The sequence below is a fragment of the Solea senegalensis genome, linkage group LG6, assembly GCF_019176455.1.
Source record: "Solea senegalensis isolate Sse05_10M linkage group LG6, IFAPA_SoseM_1, whole genome shotgun sequence".
NCBI classification, from domain to species: domain Eukaryota; kingdom Metazoa; phylum Chordata; class Actinopteri; order Pleuronectiformes; family Soleidae; genus Solea; species Solea senegalensis.
The window spans coordinates 9,737,267-9,759,279 of NC_058026.1; the positions used below are offsets into that span (position 1 = coordinate 9,737,267).

At 38.2% G+C, this 22,013-nt stretch overlaps 2 protein-coding genes and 5 non-coding genes across 11 annotated transcripts in view; all 7 read right to left on the reverse strand.

The window, feature by feature from the left end:
• Positions 1-278: 278 nt before the first annotated feature.
• Positions 279-7,901, reverse strand: vps37a (VPS37A subunit of ESCRT-I). Of its 2 annotated transcripts, none has more exons than XM_044029326.1 (12): positions 7,419-7,901; positions 5,570-5,644; positions 5,362-5,479; positions 4,451-4,554; positions 3,995-4,208; positions 3,022-3,092; positions 2,793-2,920; positions 2,636-2,694; positions 2,453-2,521; positions 1,927-2,070; positions 1,721-1,809; positions 279-1,590 (listed from the first exon to the last, which is right to left on the reverse strand). In XM_044029326.1, the coding sequence occupies exons 1-11, from the start codon at positions 7,526-7,528 to the stop codon at positions 1,729-1,731; spliced, it is 1,173 nt and encodes a 390-aa protein (XP_043885261.1). In that variant the 5' UTR covers positions 7,529-7,901; the 3' UTR covers positions 279-1,590; positions 1,721-1,728. The 2 variants fall into 2 exon arrangements, with proteins under 2 accessions (XP_043885261.1, XP_043885260.1); XM_044029325.1 differs by having other exon boundaries at positions 3,995-4,211.
• Positions 7,902-9,780: 1,879 nt separating this feature from the next.
• LOC122771724 lies at positions 9,781-9,994 on the reverse strand. Its single transcript, XR_006360647.1, has one exon. It is a non-coding gene; the product is annotated as a small nucleolar RNA U3 (small nucleolar RNA).
• Positions 9,995-10,647: 653 nt separating this feature from the next.
• LOC122771785 lies at positions 10,648-10,863 on the reverse strand. Its single transcript, XR_006360705.1, has one exon. It is a non-coding gene; the product is annotated as a small nucleolar RNA U3 (small nucleolar RNA).
• Positions 10,864-12,080: 1,217 nt separating this feature from the next.
• LOC122771761 lies at positions 12,081-12,296 on the reverse strand. The gene has a single exon (XR_006360683.1). It is a non-coding gene; the product is annotated as a small nucleolar RNA U3 (small nucleolar RNA).
• A 568-nt stretch (positions 12,297-12,864) lies between these two features.
• Positions 12,865-13,080, reverse strand: LOC122771773. Its single transcript, XR_006360694.1, has one exon. It is a non-coding gene; the product is annotated as a small nucleolar RNA U3 (small nucleolar RNA).
• A 2,532-nt stretch (positions 13,081-15,612) lies between these two features.
• Positions 15,613-15,828, reverse strand: LOC122771749. Its single transcript, XR_006360672.1, has one exon. It is a non-coding gene; the product is annotated as a small nucleolar RNA U3 (small nucleolar RNA).
• Positions 15,829-17,293: 1,465 nt separating this feature from the next.
• Positions 17,294-22,013, reverse strand: part of micu3a (mitochondrial calcium uptake family, member 3a) — a 31,754-nt gene continuing 27,034 nt past the window's right edge. For all 4 annotated transcript variants that reach the window (XM_044028654.1, XM_044028652.1, XM_044028653.1 and 1 more), the window contains 4 exons: positions 20,216-20,324; positions 19,932-20,089; positions 18,931-18,995; positions 17,294-18,441 (listed from right to left, as the gene is read on the reverse strand). In XM_044028654.1, coding sequence (XP_043884589.1) covers positions 18,435-18,441; positions 18,931-18,995; positions 19,932-20,089; positions 20,216-20,324 — 339 coding nt within the window. In that variant the 3' untranslated portion in view covers positions 17,294-18,434. The remainder of the gene's footprint in view (positions 18,442-18,930; positions 18,996-19,931; positions 20,090-20,215; positions 20,325-22,013) is intronic.

Genomic DNA, 22,013 nt, shown 5'->3' on the forward strand with positions numbered 1-22,013 from the left:
TATGTAACATCACATACCATACATAAACTAAATAATAATATGTTCCATTAGGAACTGCAAGTGTATGGGTCTCAGTTATTGCTATAAATACACATTGAAAACACCACATATTTGAATCTGGACTATTTATAAAATGCATTGTCCACAGCATCTACATAATGCAATGTAAATCGTGGCCCACAAGTGTTACTGGTATGTATTGTGTGGGATATGATGAGAAAGAGTTTCTGTGGTCCCTTGCTTGATCCCGAGATTTGTTCAACGGCACATAAAACAGATTTATTCTAAATGCTTTATTACTCTAACAAATTAAATAAGAACATATTATACAAGGTGTCAGAGTCTTTGATTACAATATAGCCTATTATTAACAATATTTAAATACAGTATCCAATGTCATCGAGTTATACTGCAGCATTAAACCTAATACTCCTCAATGTAGTCCTTAAACATCTGAGGCTTTATATCAAACATCTCAAGTTCAAAGGGCATCTCTAAAATGAGCAGGTTATCATTGTGGTGGTAATCTGCAATCAATGGTCTTCAGTGTGTTTACATACACAAATAAAATGTGACTACTGGAAAAAAAAGAAAAAGTGTATGTGTATTAAACCGTCTACCCAGTGTACAGTACTCCAAACTTCTCTTTAATCTGACGTCGGTTTCAATTTTAGCCTGGTTTAAGTGATTAACTGAAAAAAGCATCAACTCAAAACCATTGAAGTTGTTCTATGGCATTTGATTCATGTTGACTTTGAAACAAATGTTGAACAATGTGCAGTGGATAAGTCAGTACACTGTAATCAAAGTATTGCTTTAACAGGTTAAAGTCAAATTATTCATGTATGTGCAAACACACTGGAGTTTAGGATGCTCCCAACAAATTACTCAAGAGATAAGTTTATATTTTACACTCCAACTTAGAAACACTCTTGTGTAATTAAAATTACAAATTAGAGGAACAATGACCCCACAGTGATGAGTTGTATGTAAATGGCTGAAACAACCATTCTAAAGTAAACAGGAGATTTTGGAAGAGGAACCTTGTTAACTTGCGTATGTTCATCCAGAATGGTTCCTGTCTGGGCAAAAATGAAAGAGCAAGAAGTTGACAATGACCTCAGAGAATGGAAATGCAGATACTGGCAATGGCATACGACTGGGAATAATGTCCATAGCAATTTCTACTTCCTGTCAAATGTCTTCACGTTACCAACCACCCTGATCATGTGCACTTGATATGACACCAATCCTGAACAGACACAAAACTCCTTATTATCATCATCATCAAAATGGAGTCAAAACTGGACTAACAGAATGTGCAGTAAAAATGATTCACAATGTGATAAATCCTAAGCAATGTGGTTGCACAACTGAGCATGTCAGTCATTATTCCAGTTTTGGCCTCCTGTAGTGACTCCATACCTTCTCCACAAAAGCTTTTTTTTTTTTTTTTTTTTAAAGCCACCATTGCCATCACCCTCTTCCTTATTTCTTTTAAGTGCACGTCGTTGACTCAGTGTGCTTTTTCGTCCACTCTATTGTCTGTATACTTTAAGTTGGCAGCAGTCAGCTGAGAAAACAGCAAACCTGAGGATGAAATAAAGTAGGTAAGAAGCACAAAAAAAAGACTTTTACAAGAGCTGCCTGTGGTGAAACTGTCAGCTGAGGCGCACCAGTTAATACAGTCTTGTGTTCTGCTTGTCATTTGACTGTGTACCTTGTGTTCTAGTGGCTGGTAGGAAACTGCCCATGTGTGTTGATGGAGTGTTGCAGCTTTTCTTCTTTGGCCCTTCTGCTGTGACAAAGCTGCAGAGTAAGACAAGAGGGAGAGACAGTGTTATAAACCACAGTCCTGGTAGCACATTGAAAAGAAAATACCACAATTATCTCCACTCTAATACTGCTTCACTTCAGGCCTCTGACCGTTCTCTTCTCCATGAAGCTGGTAAGGAATTCGTCTATGTCGGTGAGCCCCTCCAAGAAGTTTTCTGCTGTCTCGTCTGACTCCTCCTCTGCCTGGTGGGCTGCAACTTTTAACCGAGCCTGTAATGTACTGAGACTGCAACTCTAGCAGGGGATACAAACACTTAAGTAAGAAACAAAGGAGCAGACATATTCCGATTAAAGACTTCATTTTATGTTTTGGTTTATCTGATAGGGTCAGCGCGCATCTATGGACATCAGCAGTATATACAAGATGTAAACATGTTGGAATATACAATGAATTCTAATGCCTGAGAAGTTCAAATGTGATTGGGATTTTCACCCCCCAAAAGAAATCATTATGAAATTATTTTACTAACATGAAAACATGGTTTGAATATAAATAATCCCCATACAAATTACATGTTCTTATACAACTTGATGAACAACCCATTTGTCACTTCAAATCCCTAACATCAAAAGTGAAACTGTTTTTGATCAAAGTGAGACAAGTGTAGCCTCTTACATCACTGAGTTCATGCTGCCTCTGCATCTTTGTCTCAAAGGCAGACTTCATCTGAGTCAGCTGGTCAAACTGTAAAAACAGAAGAAAAACCCAACACCCCAATCAATCAACTCAGACAATAACATGGTTGGTTTTGTTGTGTATTTGTAAGAATTTTAAATAAGTAGATATACAAGTGCTTACCTTGTAAAGCATTTCTTGCCTCTTTCCTTCCAACTGTGGCTCCATCTGAAGGTTTTTTTCTATAAAAGACAACAAGAAATGGTCAGGTCTTTGATGAGCTCGTCTCCATTAAGCCTTCACTTTCATTACTGGCCTGAAAGACAGAGGTCGGACTTACTAGCCATGTCTACTATGCTGGTGACCAGCTCCTCTTTATCACTGGTGACCTGATTGAGTTGTGGCAAACCCAAAAAGAACTTCAGCAGCACATCCTCATTTTCAGACATATCCGACAGCTGAGTCAGACTGGGATGAGAGGCAGTGGGTGAAAGAAAAGAACAAGGACATCAATGATCAGCTCAAAGAAATGTGACATTTTCTGATGATTGTACTTTGGAATACTTTACTTCATGTCACAGAGTTCAGGAAAAGATTCCGGAATTTCAGGCATCTTGTACATATGTCCATTTATTCCAGGCTGAAAAAAGACAAGAGACAAACAGTGTAAGAAATTTGTCCAGCCTCTTTCCTTCAAAGAGCTCAACTGTAGATATTTTGGAAAACATCAGGACTTCAATGTTTCAGAGATTCTGGCTCTACTAACACTTTGTATAGCTATGCGGAGAAACCATTACATTTGATTTGGCAAGTGCAACCACAAAACTTCTAACTACTTACTAACCTGGGAAATGCTCTAGCCAATCTAAAAGGTAAATATCGCCACCTACTGATTTAACAATAGCATAACACGACCTCAGCAGGGCATTATGATTAAAACATGGATTACATGGTTGGAATGTGGTTCTCTCCTCTCAAGTTAGAATAGGATTTTGTGTTCCTATTTCATATTTGACAAAAGTCTGTCACAGTAATGGAGAATTTTATTTTCTTGGATTTGAAGTTCTGTTCAAACCCATGGAGCTATATAGTGTTTATTAACTCTGTTAAATAATGACAGCTTAATTACAGTATAAATTGTGTGTACAAATATATTTCTTTTTTTTTTTTTTTTAGCCATGCATCAGAAGGCTGTTTTTATGGGTACACCCTCATCACATTGGGATGAAAATATCTCATATTTTTGGAATGCTACGAGCGCTTCCAGCACATATCTTGATGCTCGGGCCAAAGAAATAGGTCAAATTGGCTGGTCGTCTCGGCAGCTCCAAGGTTTTGGTTGTTTATTAACGACAGATGCAACAGGCTCTCAACCCTAAACTGCCTCAGTAAAAAACACATCGGGCTTCTTCTGCGTGTTTTTCATACCATTTTCTTGGGTTTTTAGGATCTGCATGTGAACAGATCCTGCTGCTCCCATGACGGTTCTCTACGTGTGCATCGTGGATGTTACTACACGAAATAAATACATGATTAATCTACCTGTGAATCTACAGTAGGTACAGGCAGTGGCAGGTCAGAAATCAGTCCATATGGAGCTGGAGCTCGAGGAGGCCCATGGACATTATCGACGGCTGGGTGAGGCATGGGAGCTGCAGCTGGACCAGGGGGTGGTGTCTGACTAGGACCCACATGAAGAGGACCGTAATGGAAAGCCTGAGTCGGGTACGCAGCCATGCCTGATGGCTTGTACATACTGCTGCAATTCACGGAGGAAACATTTTTACCAACGCAGAACAAGCAAATCAATGTATTTTTTTTTTTTTTTTATGAGGACATCAGGGCAAAAACATTTTTACCAGCTGAAATGTAATTTATTAGTTAGACTTTAACTAGCACCAAAAATATATGTAAAGGGATGCAAATGTTATTTAACATGAGAAAGTAATAAGACACAAGTGTCTATAATATGATCCATGAAAACAAGATTAAACTCACTATGGAAATCCAGCAGGACCAGTAGACATCAGAGCAGGAGGACTTTTCCAGAACTCATCCAAGAGACTTTGAATGACCTTGCCCAGATCTGAGTGCATCCCAAACTACAACATATTGAAAAATGACAAATAAAATACCTTGATTAAAGTGAGAAAAGGTAATGCATTAGCAAACAAAATATATGCTAGAAGGAACAGAAAATAAAAACAAAGTAAACAAAACAAAACTACGTTTCTACAGTTGACCATCAACCATCAGTCATAATTATTATTCATTTGTGTGACTGAAATGAACAGAAAAAGAAAGAGAAAGAAAAAAAAAAGAAAAAAAAGAAAGGCTTGTTGTAATTGTTAAAACAGAAAAAAAACTACTACCCCTACTATGTATGTATGTGTATGTTTATTTATTTTGGTCATGTCAGTTATATCACTCAACATCACCCATCATCTTAGTGTAGTCCACACAATACACATAACCAAAAGGGAAAGCAGGAGAAAGCAAAAGCTTATCTAGTCCTGCCCCATTACCCACAGAATACATATATTCATCGTACAATACATAATTTCATCATACTGAATTTCTTTATTTTTTTTATTTTATATTTCGTATGACATTTTGACAAAAACATGTTTCAGCATCAGGTAGCACTCAGTCCAAATGATCCAATTAATATATAGCAGATTGTGTTTGTTAATGAAGTTGTCCAGCCTATCGTTAAATAGTTTCTCCAGTGTTTTTTGTAATTCTCCAGTGTAAGGTAATCTCACCAGTGAACATATCTGTTTCAGTTTCCTTCTTACTAATGTTTACGAGTGATGTTTTTTGTGAAATTAACTGAAAAAATGTGCTAATGTGTGGCAAGCTCCAAGTTTGGGAAACCAAATTAATCAAAAGCCTCAACTACTACTTACATTTGTGATGAGGGGACTAGTGATCATGGTGCCATTGTTGCTGTCAACTAAATGATGACCAACAGGAGGGTAGACGCTAACCACCGGCTTCTCCTGAGGGAACTGAGGAGGTAGCAGACTAAAAGACAGAAAGAAAATGGTAAAGTTTACAGAGTGAGTATGGGACACTACCTGCTTTTTGAAAATCACACTGCAAAAATGTACTCACATGTTAACACTAATAGTGGAGTTGTTGACTGTGAATGGTATTCTGTACTCCACATCCTTCTGGATCTCTGCAAGGCTGTTTTGGAAATATAAAGGTAAGTCATGAGATGAAATGATTGCTGGAAAATATACAGTCCTGCAATTGTATGTGAGAATCCTGCCAGTTTGGAAAGGAAAGAACTCATAAAAAGAGCTGCTTAAAGCTTACCATTACAAAGAAAGTCTTCCTCTGAGCAAGACAATGTAGTCTGCAACTGATGGCACATATTAAAGAGTTGAACTGTTAAAACATAAATTCCTATTTTCTAAGAATTACCTCCTTATGGATATCGTTCAAAAGGGGGCATTAATATATGACACAAATGTATACAATGACAACAACCCAGTACTGTCCGTTAGCAATGTTAATAATGGGCCCCGAAGCGAATATTTAATTTTTTTATATTATGTGATACCTTTTAAGATATAAATAACTCTTCCTTAATAAATAGATGTGACCTGTTCAAAGCTGCATGTAAAAGCCCCATCTTTTATCTCATGTCCCGTCCACCTATTCCTTAACTTAGTGGTTCTCAAATGAGGGTCCTGGGCACATAGCCAGGGGGGTCAGTGAACGTTTACAGATTAATTCGTGAAACTTATGATCACTTTACATAGGTCTACAGGTTATTTTTTCCCTCAGCCAAAGATCCCTCAAGAGATATTCTCAAACAGTCTGGAGACTCTTAGGGGATCTTCGGCTAAGGAAAAAAAATCAACATCTGCTTCAAAATCACTGTCAAGCCATGATCGGCATTTCACACAGCATATTAGCCTTGTCATCTCTATAAGTGCCTGAACTGCGCATCCTGAGAAAAGCAAAGAACCATCACAAATGTATTGTATCTTGTCTTTATGGTTCATTTAAGGAGGTACAACAGTTCCTTTGTCAATAGGCATCAGGAGGGTAGTGACTACAGTTTTATGTTGACTAAAAAGAGATGAACTAAGAGTCTGACAGTCTGTTCTTGCAAACAGTTAATGACCAACTCAAAAAAAAGTATTTGTAGACAAATGCTTACACTTGGATCCTCACATAGTCAATACTTTTCAAGCTGTATTAAAGAATCTTGTGTTCAAATGAATTTGTCGCCTTGATGCATCTATTGATGACATCACTGTAGTCCTGTCCAACATCACATTATTATTATTATTATATTATATATATTATATATATATAGTATTTTCTTTTCATATTTATAAAACAATATAGTTAAATACAATGTGTATATATAAAAAACCTGTTTGCATGAAATGTTTATATTTGTTTGTATTACCAATTTCATTATATGGGACCGTAATAAAGTCTGAATTGAATTGATAAGCCACAACTTTCTACAGCGACAGGTGATACTTATTTTGACAAACACTGTACTGAATGACCACAGGACACTTGTGTCATCAGACCTAAAAATAGAAAATGTGACTGTCACTTGCTGATTTATTTAGCTAACCAGCTACAAACGACCCTGGTAAACTACACCTAGATCGCTGGCTAGATGAAATGTTAACCGTAGTTGGCAACACTCACATCAGGGGACATGTAACGTTGTCCCGATGACATAATGACAAATCAGCAAGTACAACGAAAAACGAGGGCGTATGCTATATGTTAGCCTAGCGTGTTTATTCAGACTTTAACTGGTGGCTAGCAAAACCACATGATCATAAACTGTGAATGTTGTGAAAAGCGACATTAGCGGATGGTTAACACCGCGGCGGCCATAATCTCAGATTTAAAACAAATACGTGCATCGTAACGAGCCAACGAGGGGAACCAGGGTCTGTCTGGTTTAGGTGACGCACATTACCTGTGGTGAGCGGCTTTGAGTGAGTCGATCTGCCGCTGTCTTTGTTGCTGTAGGCTGCTCAACTGTGGGAGAGGTCCGGAGCCTTTGGACAGAGGGAAAAGCCAGTTCATCCTCTCCTGGCGGCCAACCAAGGACTCAACTGGACTGGTGACAGAAGCTACGGGCCGTCAGTACACACACGAAGAAGTGGAAGAGAAAGTGGACATGAAGAGTGTGGTGCTAGCCCCGGTTAGCTCTTACGACTCGGTTTGTTGTTCACGCGAGGCGTTCTTTGTATTTACGTGACAAAGTCAGATGGCATATCCCCGTGTGTCGATTAAAACGTCAACTTCCCTTTAGCTCCGCGGAGGTACTGCCATTAACACTGGCGGGGCGGCATGTAAGTGCAGCTAAAGGTAGACAACCGAGCGAGTAAAAGCTTGATCAACTTATTTACGTGTTACGTCACGCAGTAAGTGTACTTAAGCTCAGCTTCCGTCTTCTCTTCTTCGCATTTAAAAGCGAATTACACCCCATTTCGAGCGCTATCGCCACCATCTGTTGAATTATAAAATTGTTTTTTTTAAATTTTGTTTTACAGTTAGGTACACATAATAGGACCATGGTTATATTAGTTTTGGATTTTTCATTTTAACTAGTTTGCTAGTTTTTATTTTTTTGTAAATGCTTACTTTAGTCTACTTTAGTCTCCTCGTCATAGTAAGTATTGTGTCAGCAAAAAAAACAGCAAAAATGCCATTTTAAAAATGTATTAGGACAGATGAACAACCATCCCTGAAACACATATAACAGTCTAAGAAAGTAGATTGAAGTGAAAAATGTGCATAATATTGCTGAGGTTGGATGCAGTTAGTATGAAAGGTAACAAATATAACCAACAGAATAAAGACACAAATGAACATAATGTCATGTCAGTCATCATCTACCGCTTCATCCTCCACCAGAGGGTCGCGGGGGGTGCTGTGCCAATCTCAGCTACATCGGGCGATAGGCGGGGTACACCCTGGAAAGTTCGCCAGTGCATCGCAGGGCCACACACAGCTAGAGACAAACAACCATTCACTCTCATACTCACTCCGACGGTCAATTTAGAGTGTCCAATTCACCTAATCCCCACATTGCATGTTTTTTGGAAAGGCCCTTGTTCCAACCGTGGCTCGAACCCGGGTCTTCTCGCTGCAAGGCGAGAGTGCTAACCACTACACCACCGTGTGGCCCTGAACATACTGTAAATAATAATGTAAATAATAATAAATAACCCTCATAAGACACATCACATTGTCTGTGAGCCAAGAGTCTCAAGGAAAAACATGAGCAAAATTCAAAAAATCAATAAACCCAAAAAAAGAGGACTAGAGGTCTGATTCACAAATTGATAGTACACAGTGTTGGGGAGTAACAAATTACATGTAACAACCTTATGTAATTTATTACAAAATGTGCGTAATGCTATATGTTTGTAATGTCGAAGCGCGTGCCGAGTAGGGGAGGGGGTGTTTCCGCGATGCGCGTATCGAGGCTTGCTTCATTTAGGGGAGGAGCCAAACATGATGACGTCTGAAGCCTCTTCAAAATGTGGGTTTTTGAAGGAGAGTTGCGGTCAGTTGAGAGTTTGGATACTCGAGTTTGGATAGCGTTTATATAGTTTGGCAATAGTTTGGAGAGTTTAGGGAGAGATTTTAGGAGATTGAGGAGAGTAGGATAGGTGATATAGGATGGAGCCAGTGAGGAAGAGGAGGATTTCCCCTGTGTGGGAACACTTTGATCTGATATCTCCTAACAAGGTAAGCTAAATCTAACATTAGACGCATTAGGTTTGCTTTTCAAGAACTATTTTCATGGTTACCAAGTCTTCATGATAGTGAAGGACACACAGCCAATGACATTTCACCTGTCCTGTACATCATTATCCGAGTTACAAAAGCATAATCTGTGTCCTTTTCCTAGTTCCACAAGCACTTTCACTGTCCTCTGCCTGATTACGCCCATGCCATTTTCAGAAAAACATTGCACAACCTGCCATATTATGATATTACCATTTTGGGAAGATTTACACACACAGAATACATTCAAAAAATGTATTAAACACAAATGTACAGAAATTATTTGGTCATACATTTTTTGTAATTCATAGTCATTTCTAACAGACATAACAGACACAAAAATTCACTGCATCACACAGATGGTGGTTCAGATACAGCTGCCTGTGATTATACACTAGGTCAGTAGGTGGTTTCGTGTGCACATGAAGCTTTGAGAAATCAACCCTTTCTCAAACCAGTTGGCTCAAGTGGTTCAAAGCCTCATCTCACCATCACTACAAAGTGTACTATGATTAACTTCACATTAACCGTTAAGCACAACCACTCTGATCATATTCTCTTCCTCTGAACTTCAAGATAAAGCAAAGAACAGTCATCAATGACAACGACAATGACATATATCATCACTCATTGCCCACTTCATGCTCAGAAGAGAACATCATGACTCATCATCATGGTAAGCGAGACCAAACTCTTTAGAAACGCATTTCTCAAGTCAAAAACTATAGAAATGATCCCTGAAAGTATAGTCTTAACAAGAAGGAGGGCGAAAACTGGAATCCATTATTTGGACTATCCTGGTCACTCATGGTTTTCTCCTACTGTCTCACATAAACGACATAACACACAAAAAGTAAATTAAGCATGTGTTGTCTTGTTATAATGGCTACAACTACAACACTGTATACTCCCCACTGCCTCGCCTGCAGGAACTCACACTGAAGCCATTGGCACATGTCACAAATACTACAAATTTGACATCATAAACCCCTAAAACCAAGAAATCAAACATTTCATCACATTTTCACATTTTCACATTTTCACCACACACTTTGTCTCGAGAAATCCACCTCACAAGTTAAGACTTATATAAAACATTTCTTTCTACAATGTCAACTACATTTAGGTGTGAAAATGACTCAGCACAAGCTCTAAATATGCAGATCATAAATAAAGTTCATAAATTGCATCCACAAATCATGCATTTAATCATGTACTAAATCTGAAAATACCAACATCACACACAGATAATATCAGCCAAATCTATTTTTTCCAACAAACACAATTACATCTTCCACTTAATGGAAATATTAAGTCCAATATAGAAATAATAATGTAATACACTATCTAGCTCAAGCAATAATAAAACTCCACCATGAGGCACTTCATATTCACACTAAAGAGAAACCACTCTGATCATGTTCTCTCCCTCTAAGCTTCTTGTAGAAGCATAGAACAGTTATCAACGACAGTGAGTGTATGAATTGAATCATTACTCAAGGCCGACTTCATGCTCAGAAGAGAACATCATAACTCACCATCATGGTGAGCGAGACCAAACTCATTAGAAAGACATTTCTCTAGTAAGAAACTACAGAAATGATCCCTGAAAGTATAGTCTTAATTGCAGCGAATGCGAAGACAGGATCCAATTCTTCCAACTACCGTGGTCACTCATGGTTTTCTTCAACTGTCTCACATAAACATCATGACATCCACCATGTAAAAATAAATCACCCTCTTGACAGAACCGCACAAACCAGTTTAAGATAAAAAAAAATACAGGAATACAGAAAAAAAAACAATCTAAACAATAGTGTGGACAATTTGCTTACAAAAGGAACGACTTGCAAACAAACGGTTCGCAACTGCGACTTGGTTCTCATCAGTCATTTAAAAGAGCTGTTCAAAAGATTTGACTCCTTCGTGAATGTCACAGCTCTAGTTTAGTTCTTTCCGCATGACCAGAACGCAGACTCCTTCTGACTCAGTCACTGAACTGTAATACAGCTGAACGGGTTGTGATTCAGTTCAGTACTTCCGGCTCTCGTCAGTGCTGTCGCTAAATGCACCAAACCCCGTCTGTTAAAATAGAGTCTCTACACTGTCCTCTCATTACGGGCGAGCCTAACGTTTAAGTTTGTGCTTACTGGGAAAATTGGCTAAAACAACGGGGAACTAGACTGTGTGTTTTCATGTTTTCTTCTGTTCAGGGTAAACATCTTGCGCCAACTACAAATGCTGTTCGCATGGGGGACCCATGGAAATTCCCTCACTGAGTGAGTATGTGAGTGACTGATTCATTCAATATTGTAGATTCAATATTTTTTTCCTATTAATTATTCTCATTCACATATATCATTGTCTCTTTTCGTGTTCTTTTGTGGAAAATGTTTTAGTAAAGTTGTTTTATTTGCATTGAAATTAATTGTAGCCTGCTTCTTTTTTATTGTGCACAAAGTTTTTATCGGTGAAGGAAAAGCCAATAATAGTGATCTCACTTGTCAAAGCATGGGGATATGGCACCACCTTATGGAATGTTAACAATGAAAATACAAGTCAAGTACAAATATGATCAATATTTCAGAAAAACTTCCACCAATAAAGTATATATTGGTAGGATGGTTAAGACTGTGATTATTTTCTTAATAAAAATGATACACCGCTCATGTTAAAGTTTCCTTTAAAGAGTCATAATTCCAGCTCTAGAACTCAACGAACAGTCTGAATTAAGTGATAATAACTAGCATTATTGTCACTTCTTCACAGAACACACTGACACTTCATAGTTACATACTATACCCATATAAAACATAACTTACTGTTACAACAGGAGAAAACCACTCTGATCATATTCTCTTCCTCTGAGCTTCATAGAGAAGCAAAGAACAGTCATCAATGACAATGAGTATATGATATAAATCATCACTCATTGTCCACTTCATGCTCAGAAGAGAACATCATTACTCATCATCATGGTTAGCGAGACCAAACTTTTTAGAAACACATTTCTCAAGTCAATAACTATAGAAATGATCCCTGAAAGTATAGTCTTAACAAGATGGAGGGCAAAGACTGGAACCCATTATTTGGACTATCTTGGTCACTCATGGTTTTCTCCTACTGTCTCACATAAACGACACAACACACAAAAATTAAATAAAGCATGTGTTGTCTTGTTATAATGGCTACAACTACAACACTGTATAATCCCCACTGCCTCGCCTGCAGGAACTCACACTGAAGCCGTTGGCACATGTCACAAATACTACAAATTTGACATCATAAACCCCTAAAACCAAGAAATCAAACATTTCATCACACCACACACTTTGTCTCGAGAAATCCACCTCACAAGTTAAGACTTATATTAAACATTTCTTTCTACAATGTCAACTACATTTAGGTGTGAAAATGACTCAGCACACGCTCTAAATATGCAGATCATAAATAAAGTTCATAAATTGCATCCACAAATCATGCATTTAATCATATACTAAATCTGAAAATACCAACATCACACACAGATAATATCAGCCAAATCTATTTTTTCCAACAAACACAATTACATCTCCCATGTAAAGGAAATATTAAGTGGCACTTCATATTCACACTAAAGAGAAACCACTCTGATCATGTTCTCTCCTTCTAAGCTTCTTGTAGAAGCAAAGAACAGTCATCAACGACAGTGAGTGTATGAATTAAATCATTACTCAATGCCATCTTCATGTTCAGAAAAGAACATCACAACTCATCATCGTGGTGAGCAAGACCAAACTCCTTAGAAGCACACTTCTCAAGTCAAAAACTATAGAAATGATCCCTGAAAGTATAGTCTTAGTTTAGATGAAGGTAAAGACAGGATCCAATTCTTCCAACTACCATAGTCACTCATGGTTTTCTTCAACACACATCACGTAAATAAAACACTATCTTTACAGAACCACACAAACCAGTTTGATCTACAATATTGAACAAATCAGTAATTATTTTCCTCTAAGAGTCAAGATTAAGTAGAACAGTCATTAGTCACAAACAGCATCTTTAATGAATCAGTCTTCGTTATCTATGAAACGTTCAGAAGAGGATATCATTTCTCACCATCATGTGAAAGAGTCATGGATGTATTATAAGAACTGGATAGAGCACCACCCCCTCTGCCTTGAAGACAATTTTGTTATGGTGGCCACTCATGGTACTGCAACAAAAAATACCCTGTAAAGAGCAATTTCCCCATTGACCACAATAGTAAAAGAGACGCCTATAAAAGTCTTCACAGGACATATGAATGTATAGATCTTTATATTCTATATTTTTAATACATACAGCTTAACATTTGTAAGACCTTCCTAAAGGCCATAAAAAGCCCAGAAAAATCTTATTTCTCACAGTGACATAACAGCTGTGTACGAGCACAGCAAAGTGCGGCCATGTGGCGTCTCGGGAATGGCGCTACTGTTAGGGAACCGTACGATGTGAAAACGTTATGAGAAATGTGAATAAATGAAGGCAATGATGGGTTTTCTTTTACATTTTTAAAAATATTACAACAACGCAGGTTTTAGTTATTTATTTGTCACTCATTAGGATTTCTTTTCAAACTTATTAGCGATGTATTAACAAGCTACTGTGTGGCTTCATACTGACATTGTGAACAGGGGCAGATGACGGTGTGGACTGTGGAGCTGTGACCGTGTGATGCACTGAGACCTGCGGTCACTTCACCACTGATTCCCAGGGAGGCTGCTTGTCTTATTGTCACTATCGGTTCATAAAGTTACTGATAAATGTGATGAACACATGTATAACAGTGAAAGAATCTGGAGTTGGAAAAGTATGTTTAACATGTTGTTATTGTTAATATGTATGTAATGTTAATATGATCGTGAGTCTGCAGGTTTTATGGCCTCACTTTGATAATAAGTTAGCTTTATTACATTACATTACATTACATTACATGTCATTTAGCAGACGCTTTTATCCAAAGCGAATTACAAAAGTGCATTTAAACATTTGGGTACATATAAGAGCTAGAAGTAAGTAAGAGCTTCAAGGAGAACAAACTATTAAGTGCTAGTCATAAGTGCGATGTACAAGTTTTTTTTTTTTTTTTTTTTTGGCGTCTTAGTCGAGGTAGAGTCGGAAGAAATGTGTTTTTAGTCGGCGTCGGAAGATGTGGAGGCTTTCAGCTGTCCGGATGTCGATGGGGAGGTCGTTCCACCATTTGGGAGCGAGGACAGTGAACAGTCTCGAGTTCTGAGTGCCTCTGCGATCCTCTCAGTGAGGGGGGCAGCGAGCCAGTTTGTCGATGCAGAGCGGAGTGGGCGGGCTGGGGTGTAGGTTTTGATCATGTCCTGGATGTAGGCTGGACCGGATCCGTTTGTAGCATGGAACGCAAGCACTAGAGTCTTGAAGCGGATGCGAGCAGCTACCGGAAGCCAGTGAAGGGAGCGGAGGAGGGGTGTAGTGTGGGAGAATTTTGGTAAGTATTATTATTATTATTATTATTATTTGTAAACCACCAACAAAAAACAGTTATAAATGTGAACTACAAAATTTAAACCAAAATACAAAGCATAGCAATGAGACCAAAATCATATTCATGGTTAATATTCGATGGAATTGTTTGTTTTTTTATCATCATAAAAGTATTTGATGTTGTCATTATAACAACTCATATGAACTAATAGCCACGGTCAATTAAATGAACCATTAAATTGATAATTTTAACCTGTTATTACATCATTATAGTTTTTAGCTTACTGCATTCACTATCATTGGTTTTGACACTCATTTACAAATCCATGGTTTAAAGCCCGAAGCTAACGTGCAATGGGTATTCATGAAAAATGCTTGTGCACATCAGTAGCATACTCCCATCATGCCTTTAGCTGTTTATGGACGTGCTGAGCAAGTTGAGAACACGGACGGCTCGTTTATATAGCCGATAGGCATTATGGGAGTAACACTACTGCGCATGCTCTATGGGCCGCACAACCCGGAAATAAACGCAGCGGTCAGAAATTTTTAGGCAAATGTGCTGGGTGAGCGACTCCATAGGAATGAAAGGAGCCAAAGGGGCGCTGCTCTATCCAGTTCTTATAATACATTCATGGACAAAGTTGGGTAATTGATGAGAGAAAATTAGTTTCAGAGAGCAGAAACAGGAGAATTGTGTAGAAACATGAAGCAAAAGCATGCTTTGTTCATGGTACTTGAATTTCTTAATTATAATAATTACAACTTGGGGGACTTTATGGCGTGATGAGCAAAAGTGCTTAGAAATTTCTGAGCACAACTGTAGAAATTCCATATACTTCAATAATGCTGTACAGTTGAATAAGGACTTTTTCTATTTACAGTGATGGATAACCACTCTGATCATATTCTCTTCCTCTAAGCTTCCAGAAGAAGCAAAGAACGGTCATCAATGACAGTGAGCGTATGAAATGAATCATTACTCAAAGTCCGCTTCGCGCTCAGAAGAGAATATCACGACTCATCATCGTGGTTAGCGAGACTGATCACTTTAGAAAAGCATTTCTCAAGTCAAGAACTATAGAAATGATCCCTGAAAGTATAGTCTTAGTTTGAGAACAGGCGAACATGGGAAGTCATTATTCGCACTATCCTTGTCACTCACGGTTATTCTCCAATTCTCATGACACACCCCACGTGAATAAAGCGCTATTTTGACAGAACCACATGAACCAGTTTAATTTATTTGTTTTGCTAAAACAAAACGATTTATAATATTAGGAATTCACTATCATAAGACCCACAATGCTTTGCGAGTTAGTCACAACGTCTGTTTAAGCTTTTATCATTTCTTTACAGGATTTTCACAACCTAAAATATCGATCAATTTCAGATCAGTTTGAACTACTACACCTTACTCAGAATACAACAACACAGGTTTTGTATATTGACTTAAATCTCTAAATTGAGTTGTATAGACACCGTGCACATCGCTCTGTGCGTCGTTTATAACGTCCCTGACAGAAAGCTGACACAGAAGTACAGTTCCGCTGCTCCGCAATACGAGTCGAGTTTCGCTAGGTTTGAAGGACGTCCAGTCAAATCGTTAAATTCAAATTAGTATAGTGTGTATAGTATAGTATAGTGTATAAGTGTTAGAGCGTAAACGACGTTGTGTTGGAAAGGTGTTGAAATTAGAAGGTGAACGGCCACTACGGCACGACAACAGCACAAACTGTGTCAAACACAGGGTTTATGCTATGACGACACACGGGGGCAGCATTTCACCAGTTAACATGTCAACAAGTTCAACACCAAAAACCACATATAACGTTTATATTGCGTCACATTAACAGCCATGAAAAACAAACAGTAGCATCACAAACAGCCTTCAGTAATTACACAACCAAAAGGGGACAAAGAAAAAAAACCGCTAACGTTGCCACGAGTTAGCATGTACGCTACAAATGCTCCTCCATCTAGTTCAGGTGACAATTAACTTTCTTTAATTCGACAACCTTTGAAACAAACTTACCTGAATGACACACGCGAGGCAGTAGCATAGCGTCCTCTCCTGACACGAGAATTTGGCCGTTTTTACGAAAAAGCCCAGGATGTTCAACTTCGACTGTTGACAAGTTGTGTAAAAGCGGTGCACATGCGCAATGTACTCCGCGGATTTTTCCGTCCTATAATTATTGCCAACAAAATAAGAATAGGTTGTGTCCAATAAGTGTACCGGGTCACAATTCTTACTACAGATACATCTACATTTAGACTGTAATATATACTGTATTACAGAAGAGAGCAGAATGGAACAGAATATTGTTTCTCTAGCTAAGGCGGGAAAATTGTCACACCTCAACACCCCAAAACTATAGCAGAGCTTTCCACACCTCAAAGGCGTGAGGCCCAGACTCTTCAGTCCATGTCCAAATCAAAATATGTTGTCCACATTGCAAATGAAATTGATCAAAAATAATTGTGATTACAAATTTGGCCACTACCAAGTAGCTCTGTGTTGGGCCTACAAATGAACATTACATGAGGTGATAAACAAAATGACACAACATATCCTATTAGATACATTTTTATTAAGATTACATTTTCCCCAAAACAAAGAATATACTCTATATTTGTGATAAATCAAGTGATTTCCACATTAACCAAGTTTCCCTCTGTGTCAAAACACTCAAAAGTTGATAAATATTCAGATAACCAAAATCCGTTCTTTTATTGCTGCTCACAAACAAACAAAAAAAACAAAAGATGGGCAAAACATGGCCTCCTTGGCAGATGTAATTATAATATTCCAGAATTTATAAACATATTGCAATATTAGAGGTCTTGTCATTCAATTCACACATATTATTTATAGTATAGCCTGATTATAGAACAGGTTTTGTGGTTCTTTTACTTTTGGGTGTAAAAAAAAGCTAGTGATTCCTGGAAATTTTAAGATAAAATAAATAAAAGATAAATAATATAAAAAGTAAAGCAAAAGACTGAGCGGATCAAAATTCAGTGGAAGACAAAACAATAGTGATTTAATTCTGAAACTTTTGTGTCATATTTATTTGTGTACCATTGATATTTTGGATGACAACATCATGTTATATATAAATATATATATATATTGTTGTGCTCTTAAATGTGTTTAACAAATTAGAGGAACATAGTGTTCTTAAGTAATTGGTCACATCCATCATTAAATTAGTGAAGATTTATTTGGTAGAACCTAAAAGCTACAGCCTGCTGCATAATCATACTTACTGCATATAATATTGCTTAAACAATGAGCTTGCAAATATGCTGGTTAGACAATGTATAATAATAATCGTTAGTAACAGTCCCAGTTATGAAGAAACCATGCTTGGTTGAGCTGAAGTCGTTGCACTGTAACTCATAGTTGGAATAAATAATAATAAGGTTGAGATGAGAGGGAATGTTGCTTATTATTATCATACAGCATATACAGAGCATCAGCCAGTTTGTGGTGTAGTCATGCTTGTACACTTTTTTAATGTTGAAAATAGACAGTTGCTATAAAAGTTAGAGCTCAGTCATCAGACTCTTTTTATGCTTAATCTCCTTCCTTCGTGTCATTGGTGTGTCCTCCTCTCCTACTTCTCCTTATACCTCCTCCAGAGGTGGTTCACTTGTCTTCTGGCCTCAGCACGAACGCAGCTGGAGAAAGAGGCGTAGTGCTGGCCCTTTACCTTTTAAACAAACAAAAAACGAAAAATCATGTGACATTTCAGTCACAAGTAAATGTCATGACAGACATGCAGTCATGCTGAGGATGGAAGTTTTAAAGAGGAAAAAAGGTTTTTAAGACTTAAAAATGTTACTTTATTTAAATTCTAATTCTCCAAAATGAAAACATGATGCAATCTGAAGCTGAAACTCTACACCTACTGGTAAAATAACAAAAAATTGCCAAAAACGCCACATTATTAAAGAGAAAAACTCCAATTGTAATAAAGACATTAGTCACATTTACTTTTGATGTTAATGCACTGCAGTAAAGGATCTACACCATTGGTGGAAGTACCACCTGAGACAATGTGGATCTCTTGAAGAAACACCATTATCACGATCAGATGTTATAATCATGAATGATATTTTGACACTGTTGCTACTACTGTATTACTCTGTACATACAGTAAACAAGATTTGATGTTGTTGTTGTTGATGAAGGTGATACTTATCTGCTTGCCAGCTCCTTCTTCAGACAGGATCTGAAAGATGTGGACTTTGCCACAGCTTTATAACCCTGCGGGGTTAAGTGACAGAGAGAAGAGGAGTGTGGAGAAAGTACAGGAGAGGGTACGGGTGTTAGATTAGATTAGGAGAGACAAAAAGAGAGAAGAGTTTGAGGATGAAAGTAGGAGAGAAAGAAAGAGATGGAAATAAACTAACAGCACTGTTAAGAAGCCAAGACTGTGAGGCCATAACAACCAAATAAATCTGTAGTACATTATTATGGCACTTTCCCACGGCACTGCACGGCTCAACTCTACACAGTTTAGTTGGTTTTCCATTAATGTAGTACCGCCTCAACATGGGTGGAGTCAAAACTGCACGGCTGCATGAAACTGCCGTGACTCTGTTTAACACTGCTTGTAAAGCAGTTGTTTTCGGTGTAACTCAATCATCAGAATCAGTTAATTTAAAAGATTAGTTCAATACTTCCTCCATGACCGGTCACCACCTTGATCACAGGCTTTCAGCAGCGCTGTCGCTAAATACACCAGACTCCGTTGTAAAATATTGAGATTTTAGACATTTCCTGCTCTACAGTTCAGTCTTGTTCGGTCCAATCAGTGGACGGCAGTCTGATGACGTCACATAGGATATCTACTCAGTTCGCTTGGAACCTCGTCAGAGCAGGTACTAAATAAAGTAAAAGCATACAAAACACGTGCCGAGTCGAGCCGTGCTGGGACTGTGTAGTGGAAAAGTGCCATTAGAGAAGCTTGAAACGCATCGTCAGACTACACCACTAGAGGGCAGAATCTGTCTTTGGGAACAACCATGACAGTCACTTCTGGCAGTTCACTGAGGTTGTTACTTGCCTCCATCTGCATAGGCCATATGAAGAGGAACATTTTCAATTTGGTGCAATTTCTTTCTTTTTTTAATTATATTAAATTTTTTATATAAATATATATGTATATACATATATATGTACATATATATATTTTCTTACCCTGGCTCCCCTGTGCAGCCGGTCCTTCATGATGCCGATGAACTCCTTGTAAGAGAGCTGATCGTCGTGATCTACATCAAATATCTTGAAGATGGTGTGGACAAGGTGACGTGTCAACTTCAGGCCAGTAGCGACATAGACGGCTCTTGCAAATTCATCTGGCAAAAGTGGAAAAAACACTTAGTTTCTCTGTATTTTGACAACTTACACTATGTCACTACACCTCTGTGTAAACACAAGACCCTCAGAAGCTGCAACACTACTTCCCACTGCTCCATTCCTACCTTGTCCAATGGAGCGAGAAGCAAAATTATACATCTGCATGGCAATGGCGAAGTCCTCCAGGTTGTTGAGAAACTGGAAGAAGGATCTGAACTCATCAAAGGTAATTCCCTATAACACCAGTGGGAAAATAAACAACAACAAAAAACTAAATTTAAATTGTAACCAGCAGCAAGGAAAACAATGATAATTTAAGAGTGGACAGCCAGTTTAATTCATCTTCATAGACATGCACATAGATCTGAAATGTTAACTGAAAGGCAGCGATTAATGACATCAGAAGTCATTAATGACTTTTCCACAGCAGCCTTCTTGATGTGTGTCACAACCCTGAAAGTAGCAGCATACAGTAATAAGCTGAGGCCACACGTGGCTGGCTGTTCAGACTCCACATGATTGTTCGATGCAGATGTAACAGTGAAGCCAAATGATTTCCTTTATGTGAAGATATTGTGCTTTCACCAACGTGTATGACAAAAATCCCATGAGCCCAAGCTTTGTGTTTGAAATGAGCGTCACATGCGATTCAGTGTCACTCAAGATCTAACCTGTTATATCGACAACAAAGCTATAGTACATTGACATAAAAACAAAAACACATTTATGTGCAGATAATAAAGGAATGCAGTCTTTGTAGATTTGCATGAAGAGATGCAGGTTAAAATGCAGATGTATATAAATGAACATAGCTCACTCATAGACTGTATAAAAAATGGACTTAGTCTTACAGTGTGAAAAGTGAAGCCCAGGACAAAAGTAGCAAATAGCCACCAGGGGGGGCGACTCTACTAGTTGTAAAAAAAACCTCAGTTTGAATGAAAGTATTATGGGAAAATTAGTTATCCATAGACTTTGATGTTTTTATTTGTTTTATTGTCTGATTTTGTCAATAAATGTTGATTGAAATTAATTTAACAATTACTTTTTTATTTTTATTTCCATACACAGTTTTGTAAAAGTTTTAAATAATTGTTTGTTCAATGTTCTAAAGAAAATCTAAATTGTCAGGGTGATTAACCAAACCTGGTGATGGCCGCTGCACATTGTAAAGAAAAATCACCTGAGGAAGACCCTCATCAGACTGAAACGATGTGTCCCGCTAATGAAGTTTTTTTGTGGCAATGGAGTAAGTGGGCAGGCTCCACCTTTTTAGAAGATGTTTCACTTGATCTATTACATTTTTCTGTCAGGAATTAATGGTCTAAATGACTCTTTTTAGGTCTTCAATTGCACGTGTCACTAGACAATAATACACAACACATTATGAGTAGACATACTGCATGATTGACAGCTAGTATCGCCCATCCTGGTTGCAGGTGATGTCTGGGACTTCTCCAGTTGCAAAAACTGTCATGGTGCCGATCAAATTGCGAATCCCAGGGCTTGAAAAAAGCAGTTTGTTGTACAACCAGAAGACTACGTTCACTTTTTAAATACAGTGTATTAGCCAGCTGTGTCTTCACCCGACCATAAGCACAGATGAAGATCTAATATAACAGCAGAATGTGACTGCAGGTTTTGTGTCGCACGAGGTCGAGACCAACCTCCTGCTTCTTCCATAGCATGAAAAGGAAAGAAGGGAGGAACAGAGGTAGAGTTGGGTGGCATAAGGACTACACGTCCAAAGACAATCAGACAAGACTGACAGACATGTAGCTGGGGGTGCTGTCGAGTGTGAGTGTGATTGTAGGTGAAGCAGTGGAGTGCTGAAGTGTGGAGGGTCACAACAGCCTCAGGCAGAGACAGATGTGGGACATTGTGGACACACTAGATGACTGTAAGGGAGGGGCACACACAGAG

Excerpts from the sequence above, each read along its gene's own strand:
- vps37a (XM_044029325.1), bottom strand. The coding sequence starts at position 7,528 with ATGAACTGGCTTTTCCCTCTGTCCAAAGGCTCCGGACCTCTCCCACAG. Across the intron at positions 4,555-5,361 it reads CTAGTCCCCTCATCACAAAT|TTTGGGATGCACTCAGATCT; the intron begins GTAAGTAGTAGT and ends AATATGTTGTAG. Across the intron at positions 1,810-1,926 it reads GCTTCATGGAGAAGAGAACG|CTTTGTCACAGCAGAAGGGC; the intron begins GTCAGAGGCCTG and ends CTTACTCTGCAG.